The 23,616-nt window shown below is 46.7% G+C and overlaps 1 protein-coding gene across 1 annotated transcript in view; it reads right to left on the reverse strand.

Annotated features, from left to right (window-relative positions):
* Window positions 1-529: 529 nt before the first annotated feature.
* Window positions 530-23,616, reverse strand: part of PPM1H (protein phosphatase, Mg2+/Mn2+ dependent 1H) — a 227,645-nt gene continuing 204,558 nt past the window's right edge. The window contains exons 9-10 of the mRNA XM_074374657.1: window positions 17,838-17,989; window positions 530-4,880 (exon numbers count right to left, since the gene is read on the reverse strand). Of these exons, the coding sequence (XP_074230758.1) occupies window positions 4,733-4,880; window positions 17,838-17,989 (300 nt within the window). The 3' untranslated portion in view covers window positions 530-4,732. The remainder of the gene's footprint in view (window positions 4,881-17,837; window positions 17,990-23,616) is intronic.

Genomic DNA, 23,616 nt, shown 5'->3' on the forward strand with positions numbered 1-23,616 from the left:
CTTTACTGCTGGTTCCTGTGAGGGTTTACGGTGTTGGCATCCGCTCCCTTCTGACTTCCTTTTGAGTCTGTTCAGTTGATGACTCCCCCATGAGGCCATGACACTCATCTCATTCCATTACCTGATATGAAGAAACTTGTTAGTGAATTAAAAGAAAAGACACAAAAAGTTTTGCTAAAGGCGTCCTATATACAGATATATAATATTTTATTTTAAAATGGCGTTGAGCATATGCATTTCCTTAGCTTTTTCCAGGGAACATTGCACCTAAGTTTCAAAACACACAAAATAGGTCCCCTTTACTAAACAGTATTCATTTTTGGGTTACAAAAGTTAGGGTTTCACAATCACAAAGCATAAAGGTACATGGTTCTGAAACCATTTTCAGGCAGATTCCTCTCATTCACTGATTCACTGTACGTAGGGTTGGTTTTTTTTTTTGTTTTGTTTTGTTTTTTTTTTGGAAACCCAGACCATGATACATTCCTTGCAGATGATCTCCACTGTGGGCTTCCCTGGGTTTCCAGAAGAAACAAAATAGAGGCAAAATAGGAGTAAAAGAGCCACTTCAAGACTCCCCAAACAAACACAAAATTCAATGGAAGATTGGAAAGTGGAGGACACGAGATTCTCCTTCAAGTACATCACAGTAGAAAACAGCACGTTTACAGCCTCATTTGGTCACTGTCTACCTCATCGCTACATAAACAAAACTTCGTCTAAGACACAGAGGAAAAATTAAAACTATTTACACAAATCACACCATAGATTAGAAAGAGCAGCGCTCCCTGGACTGGCACTCAGATCTGACAAAGAGCCATCACAGTGCTTACAGAAGAGGCAGGTGGGGCTGGCTGCTCATGTAGTGTCCTTTGAAAACCTCCAGTGTACACACATAAGCCACGTCACCCACACAGTACACTCGGTGGGGGGCTATGGTTTGCAGACCATGACACGTCTCTGCAATTTTAAGTCCTCAAAAACCCAAGTTCCTGATGTAAAATTCTGTCTGGCAGCTGGACACTGTTCCACTCTTTTCTTAGATCTGCTAACTTGGGGTCAGCCTGGTGGTTTTTTGCATAGACAACGACGCTCACTGCTTTCTCCAAGTGTCCTAGTAGCGTGAACTTACCGAAAATAGAATCTCATAAAAGCTTAACATGTTCCCTCTGAAAACAGTGGAGCTGTTGGGTCACTTAAGGAAAGGTAAGAAGAGCCTCAGACTGTGGTAAGAAGAAAAATCACTGACCACTCGTGGCCTTGTAGATAAAGCTGACGAGCAGATGAGGAAGGGGGTTAGACCGGAGTTTTAAAGATGTGGGAGATTTTTTTCCAAGTATTTCCACGTTAGTGCTCTTGGTAAACTGAAAACTCTGTCCGAATGGCCAAATGTGGACACTGGGACCCATCCCTGCCCACCAGTGTCCACTGACAGCTGTGGTTCTTTCCAAAGAGTCAGTGAATACTTAGAAGAGTAAAAAGAACGAGCACAGCTGACTTCACACAGCCCCATGGAGGTAAACTGTTAGGGATTAAAGCACTAAACACCCCAGATTCCCCAAAGCTGCATACTGTGGGAAACAACGAACTCCCACTTTGGGGGCTCTGTCCTATTAGACAGCTGAGTACCTGGCCTAGCCTGATTTTCACTTCTCTGTTCCCTCCCTGAGAGCAGCAGGTAGGGAGGCGCAACCACAACAGAACCGCTGCTCTGATTTCAGGTGTGAGGAGAGCAAAGTCTTGGTTTATCACCCGGCAAAATGCCTCCGTGTGGATGGAGTGTGAGTTTGCTCTCTTTAGGGAAAGAGAGTGTCACCAGATATTCTGAAGACCAGGGCCCAGCCCAACAGAGGGATTTAGAACTGAGAGAGCCTTTCTTTAAAGGGGCCACACGTCCCACTCAGACGGCCATAAAGACTTGGCTAGGAATTCGGAAGCTTTTTATTAGAGAAGACTTCCTCTGAGGCTGCCAGGGCAAGCAGATTTGGCTGTAAGTCAGACACATGAGATATCAGAACCACGTGTAAGTGTGTTGCCTTTTGACCTTACAAAAAATGCTCCAAGGGCTGACTGTTATGTAGAGACAGTCACTGCTCTGGGATGGGACGACATGGGGCCCGGGTGGAAAGTAAGGCCAGAACCAGGGAGGCTCAGTTCGCAGAGCAGTATCCGTGCCGTGCAGATCAGCCACAGGCAGGAACAAATCATTTTTTCCCCACATGATTTACTCGCCTCATTTGTGGTTTCCCTCCCACCCCCCAGACAGAAACATGGCTTCAGCTTGCTGCTAAGGTCTTTCCACCCAAGGGGCTCATGAAAAGAATCCCTAGATGCCTAACTAAATCCAGTGGAACTAAATGCTCAAGACTGTAGGATAATAAGAGGGTTCCAGAGGTTTTCCTGAGACGTGCCTTGGCAGGAAATGAACTAAAGAATTCGAGTGGAGGGCTGTCATGACATGTACATGAAACGCACATCCAAACTGGCTCCTGAGCCTTGAGTAAAAAGAGAGAGGCTCAAGGTAGGGTCCGGAGAAGAGCCCAGGAGGGAAAAGAAACAAAAGGCCGTGGGGACGTGGGGGAAGAGGTGCTTGTGAGGACAGCTTCCCAGGGAAGGCAGCTCAGAGGCCTCCACGGAAAACTTCCCCAAGTTTCTGCATTTGTACCTGATTTTGAGAGTCGAACAGCGCAGGAACAGGAAGTGGACCACACTGCTGTAGGATACCTGCATGTGTCCCCAGAGCATCACATTCTGCCAGAGAAGCAAATGGTTTACCATAGACCCCTCCCCACAGAGATGTTGCCGGTAGCTACGAGATACTGAAGGGGGAGGGGAGCTGTCAGATGAAGGTGACCCCTGACTAGGGAGCCGTCCAGTTCTTCCCAGGCAGCATTTTGGCAAACACTTGGGGGGTAAATGCCCACCATTCTTCACCTGCCAGACCAGGCTTGGTTTCCACACTGTGAGGTGAATCCAGGAAGGCTCCAGGCCATCCCTAAAAACAGCTACGTTCCAGAACGCAAATACAAGTGATTACCTCGCCCAGAGGAAAGGTGCCTTATCCTCCCGCCTGGGGAAGGGATTCACACAAACAGGAGAACTGGAACTGGCTCTCTAGCCTTTGGGGGGGGGGGGGGAGGATCACAGCAATGACCTTTTTCTTTATTGGGTGGGAAGAATGCTTTTATTACAAAAAGTGGTCAAAATAGTGATGATACCAGAGGACGGCTGCCGGAAGGAGACGCGGTCATTGGACACTGCTCTCCAAGGACCCCCAGTGCTGAGAAGTGGTCTGCCTAAGAGAGAAGTGATTTCTGAAGGTCAGTTTTGCGATTCCTCCTGACAGAGAAGCAGCAGGTAGACCTGATCTGTCCACTGCTTCTGCTGCTGATCCTGCTCTTGTGCGGAACACTCAGAAGTGGGGCGACAGTGGGAATCATCAGGGTCACAGTGCTTGGGCCACTGGGACATGATTCCCTGGAGGAGGAACAGGGTGCACTGCATGAGAATGACCAGTCAGCCAATTCAAAATCATTTTTATCAAATGGCCATTCGGAGTGGGGGGCCTTGCCCAGATATTGGCGGGGGGGGGGGCTAAGCCTGCTGCTCCCTGACAGAGCTCTGATACTCACACGTTACTAGGAGTGGGCCTGGGGACAGTCACAGCCCATGGATCCCAGTGGAGGAATGGTCCTCAAATGAGGTATGGTGAACCGAATGCTATGAGGAGCTTCCTAAACGGCTCGATTCAACACTGCTTTGTGTGTGTCCCAGCACAGCACGTGCGGGAGAGCCAGCCATTCCAGAAATAAAAGCCCAGACTCTCACAGAGAAACTGCAAGCGACACCGGGGGGGACCCTTGAAGACAACAGAGGCACTGTTGACCCAAAGAAACACCTATATTTCCATGAAAACACACTGATTTGGTGAGAAAACGCAACTCAGGAATAAACTTACATAGCAAAGGCTGAACTCCATCAGCCCAGGCACCGCTCCAGATGGCTGCCTGGCTGGTGTAGGCTATGGGGACAGTCTTGGCTGGACTAGGACACATAAATTCCTCGCCAAGGGCTTGGAAAGCCCCAGGCTGTTCTATGGAAGGGAAACAATTAAGATTCAGGGAATATCAAAAAAGAAAGAGGTCCCTGCCACACCCTACCATCACCAAAAATGAAGAGAGTGAGACAGTGAGACAGACAGACAGACACAGACACAGACACAGACACAGACACACACACACACACACACACACACACACACACACACACACAGTGTTTCCTGAAGTAAAGCTCAGGCTTACTAGAGGGTGGGCACGTACATATTCTGCAGCAGGACCCCAGCTTTCCAACGTGGCACTTTTAACCCATAAAGCTGGCAGCTTGGCAGGCTGAAGAGTCTTCTGCCTCTGGATAAAATAAATATGATGTATGTGCCCCCAGATGGGCAGTGGCCACCTAGGAGGCCCATGAAAGGAACCAACAAACACAACACTCAGTAGCAGCCTTTATGTTTTGTTCTTGTTGAGTATCGAGACCTGTTACTAAAGAGGAAACTGAAACCCAAGGGTCCTCCTGTAGCACAGCCAGAGGCCTCTGAGCAGCAAGCTCCCCACCTGGGCTGGGAAGAGGTGGCATCACCTGGAACTCGGCTGGAGCACTTCCCAGCCCTACCCTGCCAAGAGGCAGCCCCTCTTTCTTCCCTTCTGTCCTCCCAAAAAACCCTGGGCTGTTTTCATGACAGTCTGTTTCCGTGTATTAAAGGAATGACATATACAGAAATGTCGTCTCCTGAGCCCAGTCGGTCATTGGATATCCGCCATCCTCTGTCCTTCAGGACACCCCGGGCACGCATCACCAGGTCCTGAGCTGCCAGTGTGTACCTGTGCAGGGAGAAGCAGGAAGGAGGCCATCAGGGTGGCATCAGGCAGCATCTGGGGTTGGGAGAGGCTGGGAAAGAGAATTTACAACAACTGTGTAAACACTTTTCAAAGACCTTCAAATTGGCAAAAGGTCTAGGCCATCTTTTCCCAAAATGTGAGATGCCTAACGTGAAATTACTGTTTAGGTGGTAGATGGACAAGATACATTAAATAACCTCCTCACTCTCCTGCACTATTGGTGGGAATGTAAATTGTAGAAAGCACTGTGGAAAAGCATGGAGATTCCTTAAGAAACTAAAAATAGACTTACCATATGATCCAGCAATCTCACTCCTGGGCATATATCCAGAGGAAACTCTAATTCAAAAAGATACATGCACCCCAATGTTCATAGCAGCACTATTTACAATAGTCAAGACACGGAAGCAACCTAAATGTCCATCAACAGATGACTGGATAAAGCAGTTGTGGAATATACAATGGAATACTACTCAGCCATAAAAAATAATGAAATAATGCCGTTTGCAGCAACATGGATGGACTTAGAGATTATCATACTAAGTGAAGTAAATCAGGAAAGAGAAAGACAAATATCATATAACTTATATGTGGAAACTAAAAAAAGATACAAATGAACTTATTTACAAAACACAGACTCACAGACATAGAAAACAAACTTACGGTTACCAAAGGGGGAAAGGGTGGGGGGTGGGTGTGGTAGGGATAAATTAGGAGTTTGGGATTTGCAGATACAAACTACCGTAAATAAAGTAAACAACAAAGTCCTACTGTATAGCACAGGGAACTATATTCAATATCTTGTAATAACCTATAACAGAAAAGACTCTGAAAAAGAATATACATATGTATCATTGAATCACTTTGCTGTACACTTGAAACTAAAACATTGTAAAATCAACTACACTTCAATAAAAAAATTTTAAAAATGTATGTCTGAGATATAACTTCATAGGGAAAGGCTACCAGCAATATCCGGTGACATTTATTATCCTGGTGAATGATCAGGGTCTGGACCTTAGCCTTTAACGTTCAGAAAGCTGGCTGAGGCAGTGAATTCATAGATTCATCTGTTAGGGCTGAACACACCTTACCCCAGCTCAAGAGCAGACCAGACAAAATTATAGCAAGTTATGAGAAAAGGTGGCTGACAGCAAACAGAAGTTACTCAAAGATATTAAAAAACAGATAAAAAGAACTCAAGACTGGTCTCTGTGGCAACTCTAGAAGCAGATCAGTCTATAGGCTTCAACAGGTCCCGCAGTCATGGGACGACTAAGAGGTGAAAACAAGGTTAAATGAAGGGGTTAATTTCCAAAATACACAAACAGCTCATACAACTCAATATAAAAAAAAAAAAAAATCAAAAAATGGGCAGAAGACCTAAATAGACATTTCTCCAAAGAAGACATACAGATGGCCAACTGGCATATGAAAAGATGCTCAACATCTCTAATTATTAAGGAAATGCAAATCAAACATATAATGAGGTACCACCTCACACAAGTCAGAATGGCCATCATCAAAATGTCTACAAATAATAAATGCTGGAGAGGGTGTGGACAAAAGGAAACCCTTGTACACTGTTGATAGGAATGTAAATTGGTCCAGACATGCAGGAAAACAGTATGGCAGTTCTTTGAAAAACTAAAAATAGAGGTACCATATGATCCAGCAATTTCTACTCCTGGGAAAGGATGAAAACTCTACTTTGAAAAGATACATGAACCCCAGTATTCATAGCAGCAGTATTTACAATAGCCAAGACATGGAAGCAACCTAACAGTCCATCAACAGATGAATGGATAAAGATGATATGGAATATATCTGTAATAGAATATTACTCAGCCATTAAAAAAGAATGAAATAGTACCATTTGCAGCAACATGGATGGACCTAAAGATTATCTTATTAAGTGAAGTAAGCCAGTCAGAGAAAGGTAAATTATTATATGATATTGCTTATATGTGAAACCTAAAAAAATGATACAAATGAAATCTACAAAACAGAAATAGATTCACAGGTAGAGAAAACAAACTTATGGTTGCCAAAGGGGAAAGGAGGGGAAGGGATAAATTAGGAGTTTGGGATTAACAGATACACACTATATATAGAAAATAGATAAACAACAAGGTCCTACTGTAGAGCACAGGGACTCATATTCAGTATCTTGCAATAACCTATAATGAAAAGGAATCTGGAAAATATATTTAACTGAATCATTTTGCTGCACATCTGAAACTAACACAATATTGTAAATCAACTATACTTCAATAAAAAAAAGTTAAAATCAAAACAATGCCTACCTTGTTTTATCTGAATCACATAGGAGTATTGTCCATAGTTAAAGGCAAGAGACCACCTGATACTGCTATTACTGGTGGCTTTGGGTATCAAAAAAAAAAATCGTCAAAATTAGCTTTGGTGTTTTTTTTTTTTTTTTTTCCTTTAGCTTTGGTATTTTAAAAAGCAGCATTAGGTCATGCAGAAAAGAAGGTTACCCAGGAAACCCAAGGGCTCTGGAAGAGTAAGGTTTTATTCTTAAAAATGGTTATTGTCTATTCGAAGATAGCTTCCCTAAGCCTGCATTTCTGTTTACCATCCATTCTCTCTTTCGTAGATGCTGAACTCCCTGAGAGAACTCCTTTCTTGCTTCCTCAATTTCTTACTTCCATTTTTCTTCCTGAATCTCTTACCAGTAAGCCCAGTACTCAACTAATCTGGCCTCCTACACCTTGACCTAAAGCTTCTTCTCCATACTCATTCTGCTCAGCCTTTCTCCAGCACAAATGCTACACTGTGGACCATCTTCTTTATCCTTGGCATCTCCTGCCTTTTCTTCTTGAATTCCCCCTTTTTTTTTTTTGGCAGTGGTGTGGGGCCGGGGCAGGGGGTTCCACACCACTATATACACTTCAAGTTCTCCAATGTCTGACCTTCCATGACAAGTGGTACAAGTTCTTCTTACTTTTCCTGGTAGTCCCCAATTAAAACTCAGGGACAGTCAATAAATGTAAATTTATTTTCACTTCCAAGGTGGGACTTCCCCATCCATGATCCTTAATGAATGCTGCTCCCAGTCTCTTAGGCAAGTAATACCCATTTTCAATGCTACCTTCACACCCTGATATTCACCAGTGATAAAATCCACAAGGCAGTGAGGGACTTCTAAACTCTATTCATTTAAGTGTATTTCGTTATTGGTAGATGGCTAGTAAAAATAAAATCTAATCTCTGTCGTTATTAAGATACACATTAAATCTGTTTATTGTAAAAACTGCTATTCTGAATTTATTTTTGCCATCATTCACACATGCATACACATAAAATTTATTTGTATTTTCTTCTTACTATGCTTTTCTTTCCTTTGTTCTTGCTTTCTGTCAGGTTGATTGCTTTCTTAATCCCTTTTTCCTCCCTCTACTGGTTTAGAAGTGATTATTTCTCCTCTTTCAGCAGTTTAAGCTTTTAATATATAAGTTAATCAGTATTGTGTCCTCTGGAAAATAAAAGGATCTTAGAATGCCTTCTTTCATCTTTCATGTAATTGCCTAGTATTTTAATTTCACCTTATTTTTAAGTTCCTATTAGTCATTATTATAATTTATAATCTATATTAAATGTAAATAAACCAACTTACTAACTTCTTTGCCTTTTGAAGTCCATTCCTTCCTTCTGGGTTTGATTTCCTACTGTTGAAGTACATATTTAGTACTTTTTTTTTTTAAAGTAATTCTTTTAACAATGGTCTTTGAGGGATAAACTCACCAAGTTTTGGGGCCACAAAAATGTTTGGTTTTGCCTTTAATCTTGGATCACAGCTTTCTTGGGTACAGAATTCTAAATTGACCTTTGTTTTCCATTAGCAGTTTGGAGATAATATTCCATCTTTTCTGACTTCTCTCGCTGAGAAGTGTGTCCTATTTCATTTTTTTAATAAGACACTGTATTTCCTCATCAATCACTTATTAAATTGTTACTGTTGATGGTATGAACTTCCTCCAAGATGTAACAATGATTTCTTTTTATTTATTTGGAAATTAGTTTCACTCCTTCAGACTGAGATTATTTCTGGTTCTGCAAAAATTCTCAACCATGAACTTCTTGAATATTGCCTTGCCTCTATTTTTTATTTTTTCTACATACTTTTATATTTTCTCCTATTAGGTCTTTCTCATTTTACCTTCCACATTTTAACTTCTTCCCTGTTTTTTTTTTTTAAATCTCTCAGTAGTATCTTTTAGTTCACTAATTCATACTTTAGCAGTTTACTATTCAATCCATTCAAGGAGTGACTTTATTTCAGTGACATATTTCACCATTGCATTTGATTCTTTTCTACATCTCCTTTTTCTTACCGTATGGTCCTACCTGTGCATGTTAAAGGTTCCTCTCAATCTGTTCTGTTAGGTTTTCTTTGTGGGGGATAGAGGGAAGGCTGTTATTTCTAGTTATAGGCCCTAGGGTATCTACAAAGGTTTCTAAATTTGCCTTGACTGGGGGGCACACTACAGGTTCTTCCGGTTCTAGAACACGTTTTATGTGAATTTCTTGGCTTAGGATCCCCATACCACAGGAGTGGCGTGAGGTCTAACCCCACACTTGCCCTGCGTGGTGGGCCTTCCAGCCGTTCCCCCTCCTCGAAGAACCTCAGTTTCATCAGGTTCTCACTCATCCATGCACACACGTGCTTCAGGAAGGCCGGCCCGACTGAGCAGGAAGCTGAGGGAGAAGGCGAGAAGCACTGCCCCCAACACTTGCCCAGGACTTCTCTCTGCCCGGCTTCCCTAGCGAACGGGACGTCCCCCTGTGAGAGAGCAGCCTGCGCGGACAACTGGGGGGCACTGATGAGATGCTGATCAGTAACTGAACAGTGCAGCTGAACCCTAGGACCGGTTTCCTGTCTCCATGCTGCAGGAGACCCAGTATTGAAATGAAGCCAGAAACAGCATTTCGGGTAAATGAGGCCACGTGCAGGGAGCTCCTCCTCATATGCAGATCAGTTCAAGAAGGCTTTTACCCCAGCTCCAGTCTCAGCCGGGCCGGGGGCCCCCTTTAGACTTCGTCTCATCCCCGTCAAGAGCCGGCTTGCCCCAGGCATGAAGCCACTTGTAAGGCTGCTTTCTATCAAGACTGGTGCCAGAAGAAAAGCAGAAACCTTCTCTGGAGGGAAAGAACCGCTTCTCCTCTCCCGTTTCTTCCTCCTCCAGTTTCTACCTGACAGGGGCTGCCTGGGGTGGTGACAATGGACGAGACTGCTCATGTGGCAGTGCAACAGGAGCACTCCCCGAGCTCAGACCTGAGGCCGAACACCGGGGCGCTCGTCCGTGAGCCACATCCGAGGGGCGCCGGGAGCGGCGGCACAGAGCACAAGCACAGAACACGCGGGGAGGAGGGTTGCGCAGAGGGGCGCGCTGCAGCGGCAGGCAGGGAAGGGGGCCCGGAGGCCGCGGAGGGGCCGGGCCGGACCCACGGCCTCCTTCAGAATGGGGGTCAGACCGCGTCACAGAAGGGCGGAGGCCGTGAAGTTACTCGCCCTCTCCCAGCCAAGAGGCTCCCTGGGAGACCAGTTTTGTATTTTGAGACCGTTTTTCTTCTCTGGCTGAAGCCTTCAGTATTGACAGGCCGAGCCCTGGGCTGCTTCGGGCCGAGGGGAAGGGAGGGAAAGCCGCGAAGGAAGAGGGGCTGAGGGACCATGGAGGGGCTACGGGCTCTTTCCACAGCCACCGAAACCAAAGTCAGGGTGAAAGGAGACAGGAGCATGACTCCTCAGTGGCCTCTGGGGTCCCGGCCGTGTGGGGCGCGTCCTAGTTCTCGCGCCTCTGCGGCGGGGCCTGCGAAGCGCTCGGGCTGTGGGCGTGGGCTGCCCGGGGCCCCCCTGGGAGCCCTGGAGAAACTCCTGAGCCTCTCGGAGCCCCTCCTTGCTTGTGAACTGGGGATAAGGACAGTGCAGGCCTCAAAGCGCCAAGATAAAGGAGACTCTTCCTCAGGCATTCAGCGGCCCCCAGTAGGTCAGGGGTCAGTACACGTTAGCCATCATTTTCCTCTTTATGAGGAAATCTCCCTGCATGTGGCTTCATTTACCCTAAATGCTGTTTCTGACTTCATTTCCTCTCTCCCTGCCTCCAAGAGTCTTGCCAGAAGTCATCCAGCTTTTAGAGAGTCTGTTTCCACAAGACCACAGCTGAATCAGCACTGGAATGTCAAAATAAGTCCGTTTCAGGCCTTAGGCTGTAACCATGCCTGAGTCTCCCAACAGTTCTAGCTGGGTGGGAACTTCTGTTTGCCATTTGGATGGTACAGACAGGGTCTTACAAGAGGGAGGGTAGGTGGCAGGAACTGGGGAATTAATGGGTTCCGAATATTTGCATATTAAAGACAGACTCCATCTGCGGAGCGGAGCGGGGCAGTAACAGAGTGATGGGAACAGGAGAGAGAATCCTCTTTGCATTCTGAGCAGGCCTCTTACGTTTAAGAGGCAGAAACGCTCTCCCAAGCTTCGGAGCCTTGGCAGGGATCTATGGTGACCGGGTAGCTGGGGGTGGCTTGGAGGGGGCTCTCTTGCTGGGAACCAGGCAACTTGTCCTGGGAGGAGGCACCTCTTAGGCGCACTGCTGGGAGCTGAGCAACATGTGTCCCTTGTCTGGCTGTGAAGCCACTGAAGATGCTCACAGCAGGTTCTGTGCAGGGACTTCACTCAGGCAGAGACACTGGAACAATGACAGCTGCTGTCTGCAACACTGTCACGGTGTCCACTGGGAGTCAGCAGGCACAAGGCCACAGATAAGAAGGGCTCATCACCCCTCCTGGAGAAGGTGAGAACACCCACCAGGGGTCCTCCACCTCTCGGCCCCCGGCACCAGCTCCCTGATTTCTTAAGTGGTGCAGGTTCATTTTAGTTCAAATCCCAAAGAGCAACATTTCAATATGAGGGGGCATAACAGTTTTCTTCTCCATCGTCTCTGGCAAGCACTTTAAATGCCCTCATGTTCCAACTAAGTGGCCACACAGCTCTGCTCCAATGGCCCCAAGGAAGGAAAGAGGGGGCTGGCAGTGGGCTGTTTGAGGCTGCCAAGGGCAGGGTGGTGGCTGACTTCCACATTCCCGTGGATCTGAATATGCTAAATATTGCAAAAGAAACAAAAATGCAGATTTTATCTAGTCTTGGAACACCAGCTAAAACACCCATTTGTTCTTAAAACCTGTAATGGGTATGAGGGTGGGACTGGGGCGAACCCTTCCTTTTTGCATCTGAGGCATACTTTTTCAAAACCACACGGCACAGGGAGAAATTAGTTCAGCTAGCTCACAGAAAGTTTTCAGAAAAAGAACCTTTGTCTTTTGCCAAAGTGAGTTTCATATATGTTATCAAGGTGATACAAACGAGCATTTCAGACCCGCATTAGTTTCCTGCTGTCAGTGCTGTGGGTGTTTTACTAGTAACTTTCCACTGACAAGCTCTTCCTTAGCAAGGCACACGGTTATCCGAGCTGAGGAGAGCGTGGGTACGGAGCACGACAACTGACGCCCGGCTGTCAAGGCTCCCTGGTTAGGGAGAAGCTCCGTGGAGCTTCCAGGATGTTGGCGCTTAGACGTAATGCCCCGTGATAAGCCCCTCCAGTCATGGCAGGGGGACCGAGGGTCGTTAGGTCCAAGTTACCACGACGAGGTTTCCAAAGACAGGTTTTGGGAAATGAAGGGAGGGCAAAAGAAGCCTTGCCAAGCCTCTCCTGGGCATCTGGAATGCGACTCCCTGCCATGTCTTCACATGTGGTTAACTGTTCCTTGGCCTGGGGTCCACTCAGCGTTGCCCACACCTTCCTCCTTTAGTAATATTCAGTTTATTTCTTCCCAACAAATTATTAAGCATCTTCTTTGCATGTTTACATACTTGCCTCCATTTTGAACAGTCTTTCCAGGAGACCTACCACTAAACCTCCAGCCTTACAGAGGGGATAGTCAATCCGAGACTTTTTGCCTCAGAAGACCCCTTCCAGGCCTTTCTCTGAGGACCCTATTTAAATTTTGCAGGATATTTAGGCCTCAGAAAAGAATCTTACTGGAATCAGTATAGAGAGCGACACGTGGTACAGCCCAACCTCCGTGAATTCCGTCCACCCCACTCCAGGGTGTTAGCTTGGTATATTTCAGTGGTTCATTTCATGACCCCACAAAGCATGTGCAGAACCATCATCTCTGCTACACTTCAGGAAAATAAAAGAAAGAAAAGACCCAATTGCACTCACATTCTGGCTTGTCCACAAAGCCTCCTTTTAATTTTCTGGTTCCTTTGTCAAGACAGTTCAAAACAGCAAAAGGACTTAACAAGACACCCTGAGGGCAGGAAGGCCCTACAGCTCATTTGAACCCCACCTCTGCCCGAGAGGACGGTGTGAGGGTCAGGATTTCACAAGCATCATCTTTCTCCGAATCACCTCTTCCCTCACAAAGCACCCTGGAGGGGGAGATGCTGTTTTAAATCTCGTATTGGGAAGGACGTCATCAGGGAACAACAATACTAGCAATTTGTCGAGAATGGCTGCCACGAAGAGGAAAAGAAAAAGAAAAAGAAAAAACCTACCCGTACCATCAACAAAAGCCAAATAATCAAGTGGCAAAACCTGAAAGTACGTCCTGTCCCAGGGCTAAAGTCCTGCCTCCTCCTGTCCTGAATTTCTGGACAAAACTGGGCAAACTCAGCAAAACTCCAGGTAAAACAGGCCCATTCAGAGTGTCAGATGAAGACACATTTTGTTCTTCTCGCCTTGTTGCCCTGTGTCTCCCCCAGGCAGCCCACCCTGGGGGGCACACCTTCCCTTTCTCAGTTTCTATCAGTCATCTGGCCTGGTCAGCCCCCTCCATCTCCCCAACTCGCGTGTTCAGCGGGCAAACCTGTGGTCCTGGCCACAGCTGGGAAGTGGATCCTTCCGGCTGGGGAGGAACTCACAGAGCCTCAGGGATGATGGCGGGGCTTTCGTCATCACAGAAGTTATGCCTCAGGCTAAAAGGTCATCACAGAAGTTATGCCTCAGGCTAAAAGGTATTAGGATGACTCTTACTCCTGTTTCTTTTCTGCATGACAAGATCAGAACAGCTCCCCGTCAGGAGGCACCGCCAGGGAACCCACTGCCACGACTTCGGTGTTGAACTCTCCACGGGCCTCCCAAGGAGACACACTAGGCCTGGGCGTGAGTGTGGCGCCCTCCTTCCCAGTTACACGCAGACACGTGCAAACACGTCACACACAGGAATGACATCGTTTTACATAATTCCTAAGTCGTGAGTTTCAAATAAATTAAGTTTCTCTGATTTCCCAGTATGGCTTAAATTACTAAGGAGCCCAGGAGTAGAGAAACAGTCCACATCTCACGTTTTCATCATCAGATTGCACAGACTATTTTCTGATTATGAATCAGAATGAAGGAAGCACACAGAGTCTGTATCATTATCACAGACTCCCCGTCCTCCAGCTAGTCTTCGCGTTTATTCATCTTGTGAGGGCTTAAGGTCCGATGTGAGCGGACCCATTTATCTCACACGTCATCCGCTGACACTAGCCCACTGGAAGCCCAGCCAGCCACACTGACTGCTGGGCTCCTCGAAGGCAGCACGTTCTCCCCCACTGATGCCTCCCCAGCCCGCACTGCCTGGTGCACACGCATTTATTCCTCAGGTTTAAGTTTAGATGTCCCCTCTGGAGGGAAGCTTTCTTGGCTGTCCCTTGTACTGTCTACTTAATCATCCATATTGTAACTTCTGTATGCTTCCGTAACCTCTAAATTTTAAACTCCAAGAAGGCAGGGACGTGGTCTGTTTTCTTCACAGATTCTTCCCCAGTGTCTAGCAGGCTTGTAAAATAGGTCCTCAATATTTCCGTGATAATCAATCTAAGTGGGATTCATTTGGCAAAGAAGGAACCCCCCCCACATAAGGCCTCAAGATTTCAAAAACCAACCAGAATTTTTCCCTCTCTCCAGCTGGATATTCCATCTCTTAGCAACAAAACTGTGCCCATCTTAAAACTTTCCCCTTCACTCATTCATCTCTCGGATACAGGATTCTTCTTAGGCTTTGGTTTGCCATCTTCCCTGCAAGGCAAATTCAAAACCTTTTTCTTTCCTGCCCTTCTGTTCCATGGAGATCCCCGTAAGCCCTGCCGCTGCAGGTAACAGGTTTCAGGAACCTAGGAACCCGCTCTGACCTGGCATGCGCCTGCCCAGCGACAGCACTGCCCATAGGTTACCCACCCTTGGAGGGCAGACTTGTTGCCATGGAGAGACAGGGGCTGGTAAGCAAAACCAAGCCAGCTTGGAGAGATTAAAAAAAAAAAAAGCACTGGGGTTCCTTTTCACTCGTACTGTCTGCTGGCTTTGCAAAGCTTTATGCAAATGATACAGTACAGAAAATCAACATGAGAATGTTGCTAACAAGCAGGATATAAAACACAGATTAAAACTAATAGCTCAACAGGAAAAAAATTCATTCAAATTCAAATAAAAGAATCTTATTGTTTACAGTACCATCCATTCCTCTGCACCTGAGCCAAATTACACCAAACAATTCTAGAAAGAATAAGTAGCTTTAAGTTTTTCCTGAAGGGACTTTTTTTGGTTGTTATGAAATATATGAAACATAAAAATAGCAACAAACATAGAATAACAATCACAAATACCCAGTAGTGCTTCTGCATCCCAGGTGCTCCACTTACAAACATGCAGGAGGTTAGGACTACTGGAATCCCCATCTTACAGATGAGGAATCTGAGGCACTAAGAGGTTAAGAAACTTCCCCAAGGTCACAAAGTCTAGAAGGGACAGAACCAAGATTTAACCTCAAGCAGTGTAACTAGATCCATGCCATCAACCACTAGACTACCGTGCCTCACAGCTGACATACAAACCAATACACGTAACAGATGAAAGCTGAAAAATAATGTGAACAATCACGTACCTGCTACGTAACTAAAGGAACAGAACATTACCAGTAAATATCTTAGCAGCTCATCGTGGGCCCCTTCTCAAGCACATATCCCCCTCTGCCACCTCTACTCCCAAGGTAACAATTATCCTGAATTTCAGGTTAATTGTCCTGCTTTTTCGTTTTAATTTTATTATCTATATCATATGTCATAGTCAAATGTTAGTTTTCTACTTTCTATAAATAGAATCAATATGTGCATTCTTCTATGACTTGCTTATTAAACTCAACATTGTGTTATTAAGATTCTTTCCTGCTGAAGAGCACAGCTTTGGTTCATTCCATTTGGGGGCTGTGACATACTCTATTCTTTGTTTAATCCATCCTCTGGCTGGATATGTAGGTTGCTTCCAGTTTTTATAATAAAAACAATTGTGTGCATATCTTTTTGTATGACTTGAATTATAACAGCATCAGAATCACCTGGGTTGTTTGTTAAAACACAAATCCCTGGGTCCTACCACTGGAGTTTTGTTTGGTAGATCTTGGGGTGGGGCCTGAGAATTTGTATTTCTAACGAGTTTTCAGATGATGCTGATCCCATGTGACCGACCCAGTGACCACACTTTTAGAACCACTGCTCCAGGGAACAGACTTAGGAGTGGAGCTTCTGGGTATAGGATGTGCATATGCTGAGCTGTCTTCAGAGTCCTGCTACAAATTCACAAATCCATCTGCAGTTGTTCTACAGGTTTTTAATTATTTGTACTTCTCTGACTGTTGAAGTTGAGTGTTTTTTTCATATATTTATTGCAGGAAAATATATGAGAAGTGAGGAAGGTGAAACCCCATTATCTTGGCTCCTATGGTTGTTTTTAAAAAGTCAGCTATCAGTCTAAATTCTCATGTGTCTATTTTGTCTTTCTTTCTGGCTTCTTCTAGTATGTTTTTTGTTTGTTTCGAGTTCTTCAGTTTAATTATTGAATCTCTACTTACAACTTTTTATTTCTTCTGCTTGAGATCTGTTGGGCTTTCTGGATCTGAAGTTTACTATCATTCAACAATTCTGGACTGGAGCTTGTTCTTTTTCTTCCCATCTTCTGTAACATCTCCTTTTATACAATTATTTTTACAGTATCTTAGGTCGTCCTCCTAGTCTCAGTCTCATTTCATATTTTCCCTCTCTTTGTCTCTCTGAGCATATTTTGGATTATTTAGATTACTTTTTCAGTGCACCAGTGTATTTCTTCAACTGCCTCAATCTGTTTAATTCGCTGACTTTTTAGTTCCTACTTTTATATTTTTTCATCTCCAGAAATTTCATTCCCTAATTTAAAAAGTCTGTGCAGTCATTTTATAGTCTCTTGTCCTTATACGTATTTTCAAAGCTTTTAAAAACATTTCTGAAACATGTTAAAATATTTATTTACATTTTTGGCTAATATCCAGTAATGAAGTATTTACAAGTCGAACTCTGCTATCCTTTGCTTCTGCTGGTTTTACTCAGGGGGACTTATGTCCCTGTGTTCTAAGTGGCAGCTGCCTTTCTCTAGAGGGGCTGGATATTTCTGAGTCAGTGAGGGTTATTCAGGATAGTTACCTTGCCGTCATGCTGGAATGAATCCCTACTACAGTCTTTCTCCCCTTTCCCAATGTTTCCCAAAGAAAGTTTCCCAGCAGAGGGGAATCAATACTGGAAGCATTTGCTATCACTCTTAGGAGCATCACAAATGGGATCATTCCCACCTCGCAGGATAGGAAGTAACAGTGTGAGGAAGACAGCCTGTTGAAATATCTCACAAATCAAATTCTGTACCCTTTGTATCTAGGTTTAACTTAATACGGATTTTCATTTGGCTGTGAAAATACCCCTCATAAGAAAGGTAGTCCCTTTTGCAGTTTGGTTACTAAACCGTCCCCAGCAGCTCGTGAATGATGAAAATTGCACGATTACCATTTACTTCATCCCCAGCGTGGAAGACTGCTTGAGGAACAACCCCACAATCCTAGAAATGCACAAACCTGTGAGGGTCATCTGGATCACAGTTAGGAAGAAACTGAGTGATGGCTTCTGCCACTTCTTCATTTGATAAAACATCCCAGAGTCCATCAGTGGCCAAGATCAGCACGTCATCGGCTCCATGCTCATATTTGGAGAGATCGTAGATTCTTACCTGAAAAGAACAGGAATACCCCTGCTTAAGAAGGTGGGAGCACGTGATCCCTCCTGACGGACTGGCTCCTGAGTTCTCTTCTCTCTTCCTGCCCAGCCCAGTGGTTTTTAGCTTCGCACTGTAAGGCACTTGGTGATGCAGTGAGCTTTGTGGCCAGAGGTACCTCCTTTGGAGACCTGCTACACAGACATAAGGGGCCCCAAACACAACTGTGAATGAGCCCAAAAGATTAACAGTCGACAAGGAAGAAATAAACCTGAAGTGCAATGCCTGAGATGTGGCTGAGCAATGACTTACAAAAGATTGAGCGGGAGCTGGTGTTGCAGCCGGAGCTTGCAGCCTGCCTTCCGTTGCACACCCATCCCACAGATGTGTCTGAAGGGCCTACTCTGTGCCAGGTGCTCTAAGAATAAGGATGAACAGCAGATTTCCCTCCTTCTGAGCTCTCAGTCTGTGGGGGAGATAAGGATCCACAGTAGCTGCTCTGCATGTACTGGTCTTGGGTGAAGGAGACACACTTTATTTAATGTACTCACTTGCCACCTTTTGGCTTATCTGCTCTGAGGCCCCTGGGGCTGGACTCATCCCAGGTTAGGACAGGACTCTGATGCTACACTCAGGTTTGAGGAGCCTCAATCTAGCCTAAATTACAGAGGACACATGCCAGGTCTCAATTTCCAAAGTGTGTCTCAGCAAACTTTCTTTGCTCGTCTCTGGTACCTGGAATGACTTGGATATTTCAACACCCACCTCAACTCTTGGAAAAGAACCAAGTAACCTTAGCAAAGCTACTGCTAATAGAAATCCAGTCTTACTTCCATCAGGCCACAACTCTGTGTTCACCCGACCTGGGCAGGATGGGGGAAGGGGAGTTGGGGATTTCAGTGCTACTCCCTACCAGTGTGACAGAACCAGCCCCTGCCTGCACCACCTCGTGAGCCGAGGGCAGAGGCAGGTCGATTTCAGCAACCTCACCTCATTATCCGATTTTCTAGAAGTCTGAGTGAAGCGGGGGGGGGGGGGGCAGGAGGAGGGTGGTGTGTATGCAGCTGTTCCCGCGTCCCATCACAATCACTGTCATGTCGTCTCAGATCCAGGGAGAATACAGTTCTAAGAGGCCCACAGAGTGTTCGAATCCACAGCTTTAAAAGCCAAGCCTCCCACATTTTAGAAAAGTTTGCCCAGGCCAGTGATGCCCCGCCACAGGGCCGGTCCTTCGGACCAACAGCCGACACTTAGCAGCAGAAAACAACAGAAGGACTCATACCTGCCCGCAGAGCTTTTGGAAAATGAGCTCAAATGAAAAGCCGCCCCTGTGGCCGTAACAATTAGCTAATGACCCAGCGGAGGGACCACGCTCGGGGGGTAGAGCTCTCAGGGGTAGACCAGACTGGCTTTTAACATCGTCTCAAAAGGCACATTCACTTCAGGGTAAGCTTACATTCCAGAGAAGGCGCTGTGCCTTATGAGGCCAATTAAAGAAAACAGGAGGGGGGAAATCTTAAGTTTATAGCAGCCTGGGAAGTCCCAAATGCCAGAGTCCTGTCCTCAGGCCACTGAACTCATGTGGTTCGATCTTTACTCTATAGCAGCAACCAGATCCCCTCTGTGTCACCTTCTGTGGTTCCCGGGTGTCTCAGAGCAGTGCTTCTGAGACGTTACTCCGTGTGGGAATCAGGCTGCATCCTACTGAAGTGTAGATTCTTTGTTTGTTGGGGTTTTCTTGGGGGGGGTGGGGGGTGAGTAATTACGTTTGTTTGTGTGTGTGTGTTTGCTTATTTATTATTAATTAATTAAATGGAGGTACTGGGGATTGAACCCAGGACCTCATGCATGCTAAGCACACACTCTACCACTGAGCTATACCCACCCCCCAAAAATGCAGAGTCTAATTCAGCTCTGGGGTAGGGCCTGAGAGCCTGCGTTTCTAACTTGCTCCCGTGTGACGCTGGTGCTGCAGGTCCATGGACCGCACCTTGAACACCAAAGGCGGAGAGGATTCCGACTAGTTTGTAACAAGGAGACCAAGGGCCCAGTGGGCCTCCGTGATGCCTGTACAGACCATCCCCTCGGGCAGGCTGCAGCGAGGGCAGCAAATGTCGCCTCTGGGCTCCCAATTTCAAGTCCTGTTTCGCTGTGTTGTTACGTCCAGTGTGCAATGACTGCTTACGAGAGACTGCTGGCTTCCTGCTGGGGTAGATGGACAATAAATTTCTGTGATAATTTGAGCTCCATAGGATAGAACCTGTAAAGGGAGGTGGGGCGATGTGGATGTCAGGTGGCCCAATCTTATGCTTGTAGCCAAATAGGAGATGCCACCTGCCTTTCAGCTCCTTTTAAAAAGAGTGATTTCTAGGGCTGAAGATAACGTCTGTTTCATTTCAGGACCGGCCCTGGGTGTAGGGTGCCGAAATCTCTTCATGCACTTTCTGCTGGCCCCCAAAATATGGAGATTTGAGTTGTTTTAAGCTGAAGTTGTCCTGCCCGCTGCTCAAATGGAAATCTGGCCAACTGAATGGGTGTGGGTTAATAAATTGGAAGATACTAGAAAATGTTCCTCTTCAGTTCCATCAATAAATTGAATCCTTCCCTAATTCCACTATTCATGTGTCTACACACAACTCTAATGCAGCTTCCTTAGCCAGCATGAAATCTCTTTCAATACCATTCTCCAAGCAATTTTTATGTAAATAATAAAAAGCTGGTCTCAACCCTGTTCCCTGAGGCCCTCCCCAATTAACATCCTTTTAGGTTTTTTACTGCCACCCTTTGTTTCCTGCCTTTTAGCCAATTTCCAAAGGACTCTGCCAAGTTTCCACTTATAACTCGTGTCTTGTACATTAACCTGCAATGCAGAACATTTTGTGAGAGTGCTCTCTGGAAAGCTGGACGGCCCTGCAAGACGGCCCACTGCGCGCTTATCCTCCCAGGGCAAGGGCTTCAAAGGATTCCAGCGGGCGCTGGGGACCTGCCCGGCCCTGCCCGACGCTGGTGTGGGCCCTCCTCCATCAGACCACACTCGCCTTCCCAAAGTTCCCCGTGCAGTTCCTCAAATAGTTTCTTCATGTTCCGGGAAGACTCACATCAAAAGTAGTCGGTTCTGAGGCTCCCCAGGACTCAGGCGTCAGGAAGAGCGTCTCTGGGAGGGGAGAGGCGTGATCCGCAAAGGCCTCGGGCTGGAGGGAGCTGGAGAGCACGGGCAGGGCGTCCAGGGGCTCCTTCCCGCCTTCCCACCTGCCCAGAAAGGGAGGGTCTCTCGGGAATCCTGAGCTGCTTGACGTTTCTGAGAGCAGCAGAATTTGAGCAGCACAGAGAGGAGGCCGGGGTGCATCCGTCTGCCCTGCTGGACCCTTCATGCCATGTTTACTGAGCGCTCACTGCGTGCCAGCTGCGGTGCACAAAAGTGACCGTGTCCCTCACAACCTCTGAACTAGATGCGGTAGACACACAAAGGCCAGAAGATGGCAGGTGCTTGAAGAAAAGTCAGGCAGGGTTTAAGGAGAGTGGCCAGAGAGCCACTTCGGAAGATATGGCTAAGGGGGGGCCTCTCCGGGAAGGCACCTTGTGGACAGGGACTGAACAGGTGAGCGGTTCTCCACAGGCCCCTTCTTGGGCCTCCCCCTCTTCCTTCGGGGACCTGTCACTACTCTGGATGAAGAATGTGTGGACACAGCATCAGACTGGTGGTGGTGACGAAGAGAGGATGAGGGGGACACAGTGCCACCCTCTGCTGCCAGAGCAGCCCTGAGGAGAAAGCCCAAAGAGCAGCCATCTCCCCTTCCTCTCCCGGGTCCTCGGCAGTCACGGTCCTTCCACATCCAGGAACACGGTATTCACCTATCGGCCCCAGACTGGCTGCACTTGCCTGTCTCTTCCCCATCATTAGTCATTCTCCAGCTCTGACTTCTTTAAGCTAATTAACTGAAGAGTCGAGGGCCCACCTTTACACATTCAGATTGTGTAGATCTGAGCCCAGGCATCAGCCTATTTAAACAAGGGTAATTCTACTACAAGTGGCGGGGGAGCCTCGCCTTGAAAACACTGTCCCAGGCAGTAGGGCCCCCTTGGGACAAGATCTGAGTTGTCCTGTTTGTTTCTGTCCCCAGAACAGAGCGCAGAGCCTAGTACTTGGAGACCATGTAATAAACCACCACGGGAAGCATTTTCCTCGTGGGACGTTGACCCCTGTCCTGTTTACAGCGAACACCCGAGAACTGGTCACCTTATCTCCCTGCACCCCGCCCCCACCCCAAATTCAACTTCTGGATGCTGGAGATCTCATTCTGCATTTCTTCTGTGGGCCTCGCCATATCTTTCATAGAGTAAATCCCACTAGATCTAGTAAATTCCACTTAGTCATACTTGCCGAGACAAAGAATAAATGGGAAGGAGGGAGGAAGAAAAAGAATTCAGCATATGAGATCCATTCAGAGGACCCCCGATCTGGTGATCCAGCAGCCTTAGCATGTAAACTCCGACGCTCACAGGCAGGCAGCAAAATGTGATGCGCGGATATTTAAAAGTAGCAGCCTCCTGCCTTTTCTTGCCCTGCCCTCCATGGAGCTGCTAACAAAAGCTCGGTGCTGGCGGAGGAAGGGAGCAGGAAGGGGCCCAGGGGCACTGGAGACTCTTAGCTAACGTGCCTCCAAATGAGCCAAGTGCTGACGGCTCACACAGGCCCCTCTCCAGGGCACTTAGGGATGCCCTCCCCGTCGTCCCCGGGCACCTGCTTCACACAGGAGCGGGGACAAACGACTCTTCAATTCAGCACGTCCACTCAGCGCTCAGCCGCCGGCGTCTGGCTAACATTTGTTGGCCTCCTTGATCTATTACTGATGAAATTTCAATTTCCTCTTTGGAGAGCTCATACTACAGTAAGCTGAGGCTGTTTCTTGAAGCTGCTTTTCAAAAGAATCCATCAATTCTTCCATTTGCCAACTCTTGGCTGCTCCTGTAGGATGTCCTCACAGCTCTCCCATCTTTATCAACTCAGCAAATTCCCCAAACCCTTTTTGCCCCTTTCAAGTCCTCACGGCAGGACGGGGGGGTCCCTGCAGCTGAGCCCTGGCGTCCTACGGGAGCAGGAGCCGTCCCCGCCCGGGCCCTTAGGAGCCCGCACGTCCCATCTCTGCCTCGAACCCACCCTGGGACTTGAGACAAGTCACTTATTTTCTTTAGCTCTCAATTTTCTCATCCCTGAAATCATTGTTAAAAAACTGAAAACAGAAAAATAAATATTATAACATCTGCTCTACCTGTCTCACAAAGCTGTTACAAAGATCAAATGTGATGATGTGGAAGGAAATGACAAATTCTTGTGCACCGCAAGGTTTTTTGTTTGTTTGTTTTTATGGCTCTGATCTCGGGGCAGTAGCACCGGGAAGTAAGCTAGCGGGTGGGAGGAGGGGAGTGAAGAGTGCGCCTGAGGGATCTGGGGTTCAATTCCAAGTCTCACTTGAAATGACAGTGACCGGGACACTCAGTCATGTTTTAGCAGAAAAGCCAGGTGGTTCCCAAGGTCAAGGCTGCCAACAGATGGTGGAAATTAAGAGGAGCAGGGATTCTAGTCCTCTGTACCGTCTGTGGCCAACCTGCAGTGCTCTGAACACGGCACTTGTACCAGAAGA

This window comes from Camelus bactrianus, chromosome 12, assembly GCF_048773025.1.
Source record: "Camelus bactrianus isolate YW-2024 breed Bactrian camel chromosome 12, ASM4877302v1, whole genome shotgun sequence".
Classification (NCBI taxonomy): Eukaryota; Metazoa; Chordata; class Mammalia; order Artiodactyla; family Camelidae; genus Camelus; species Camelus bactrianus.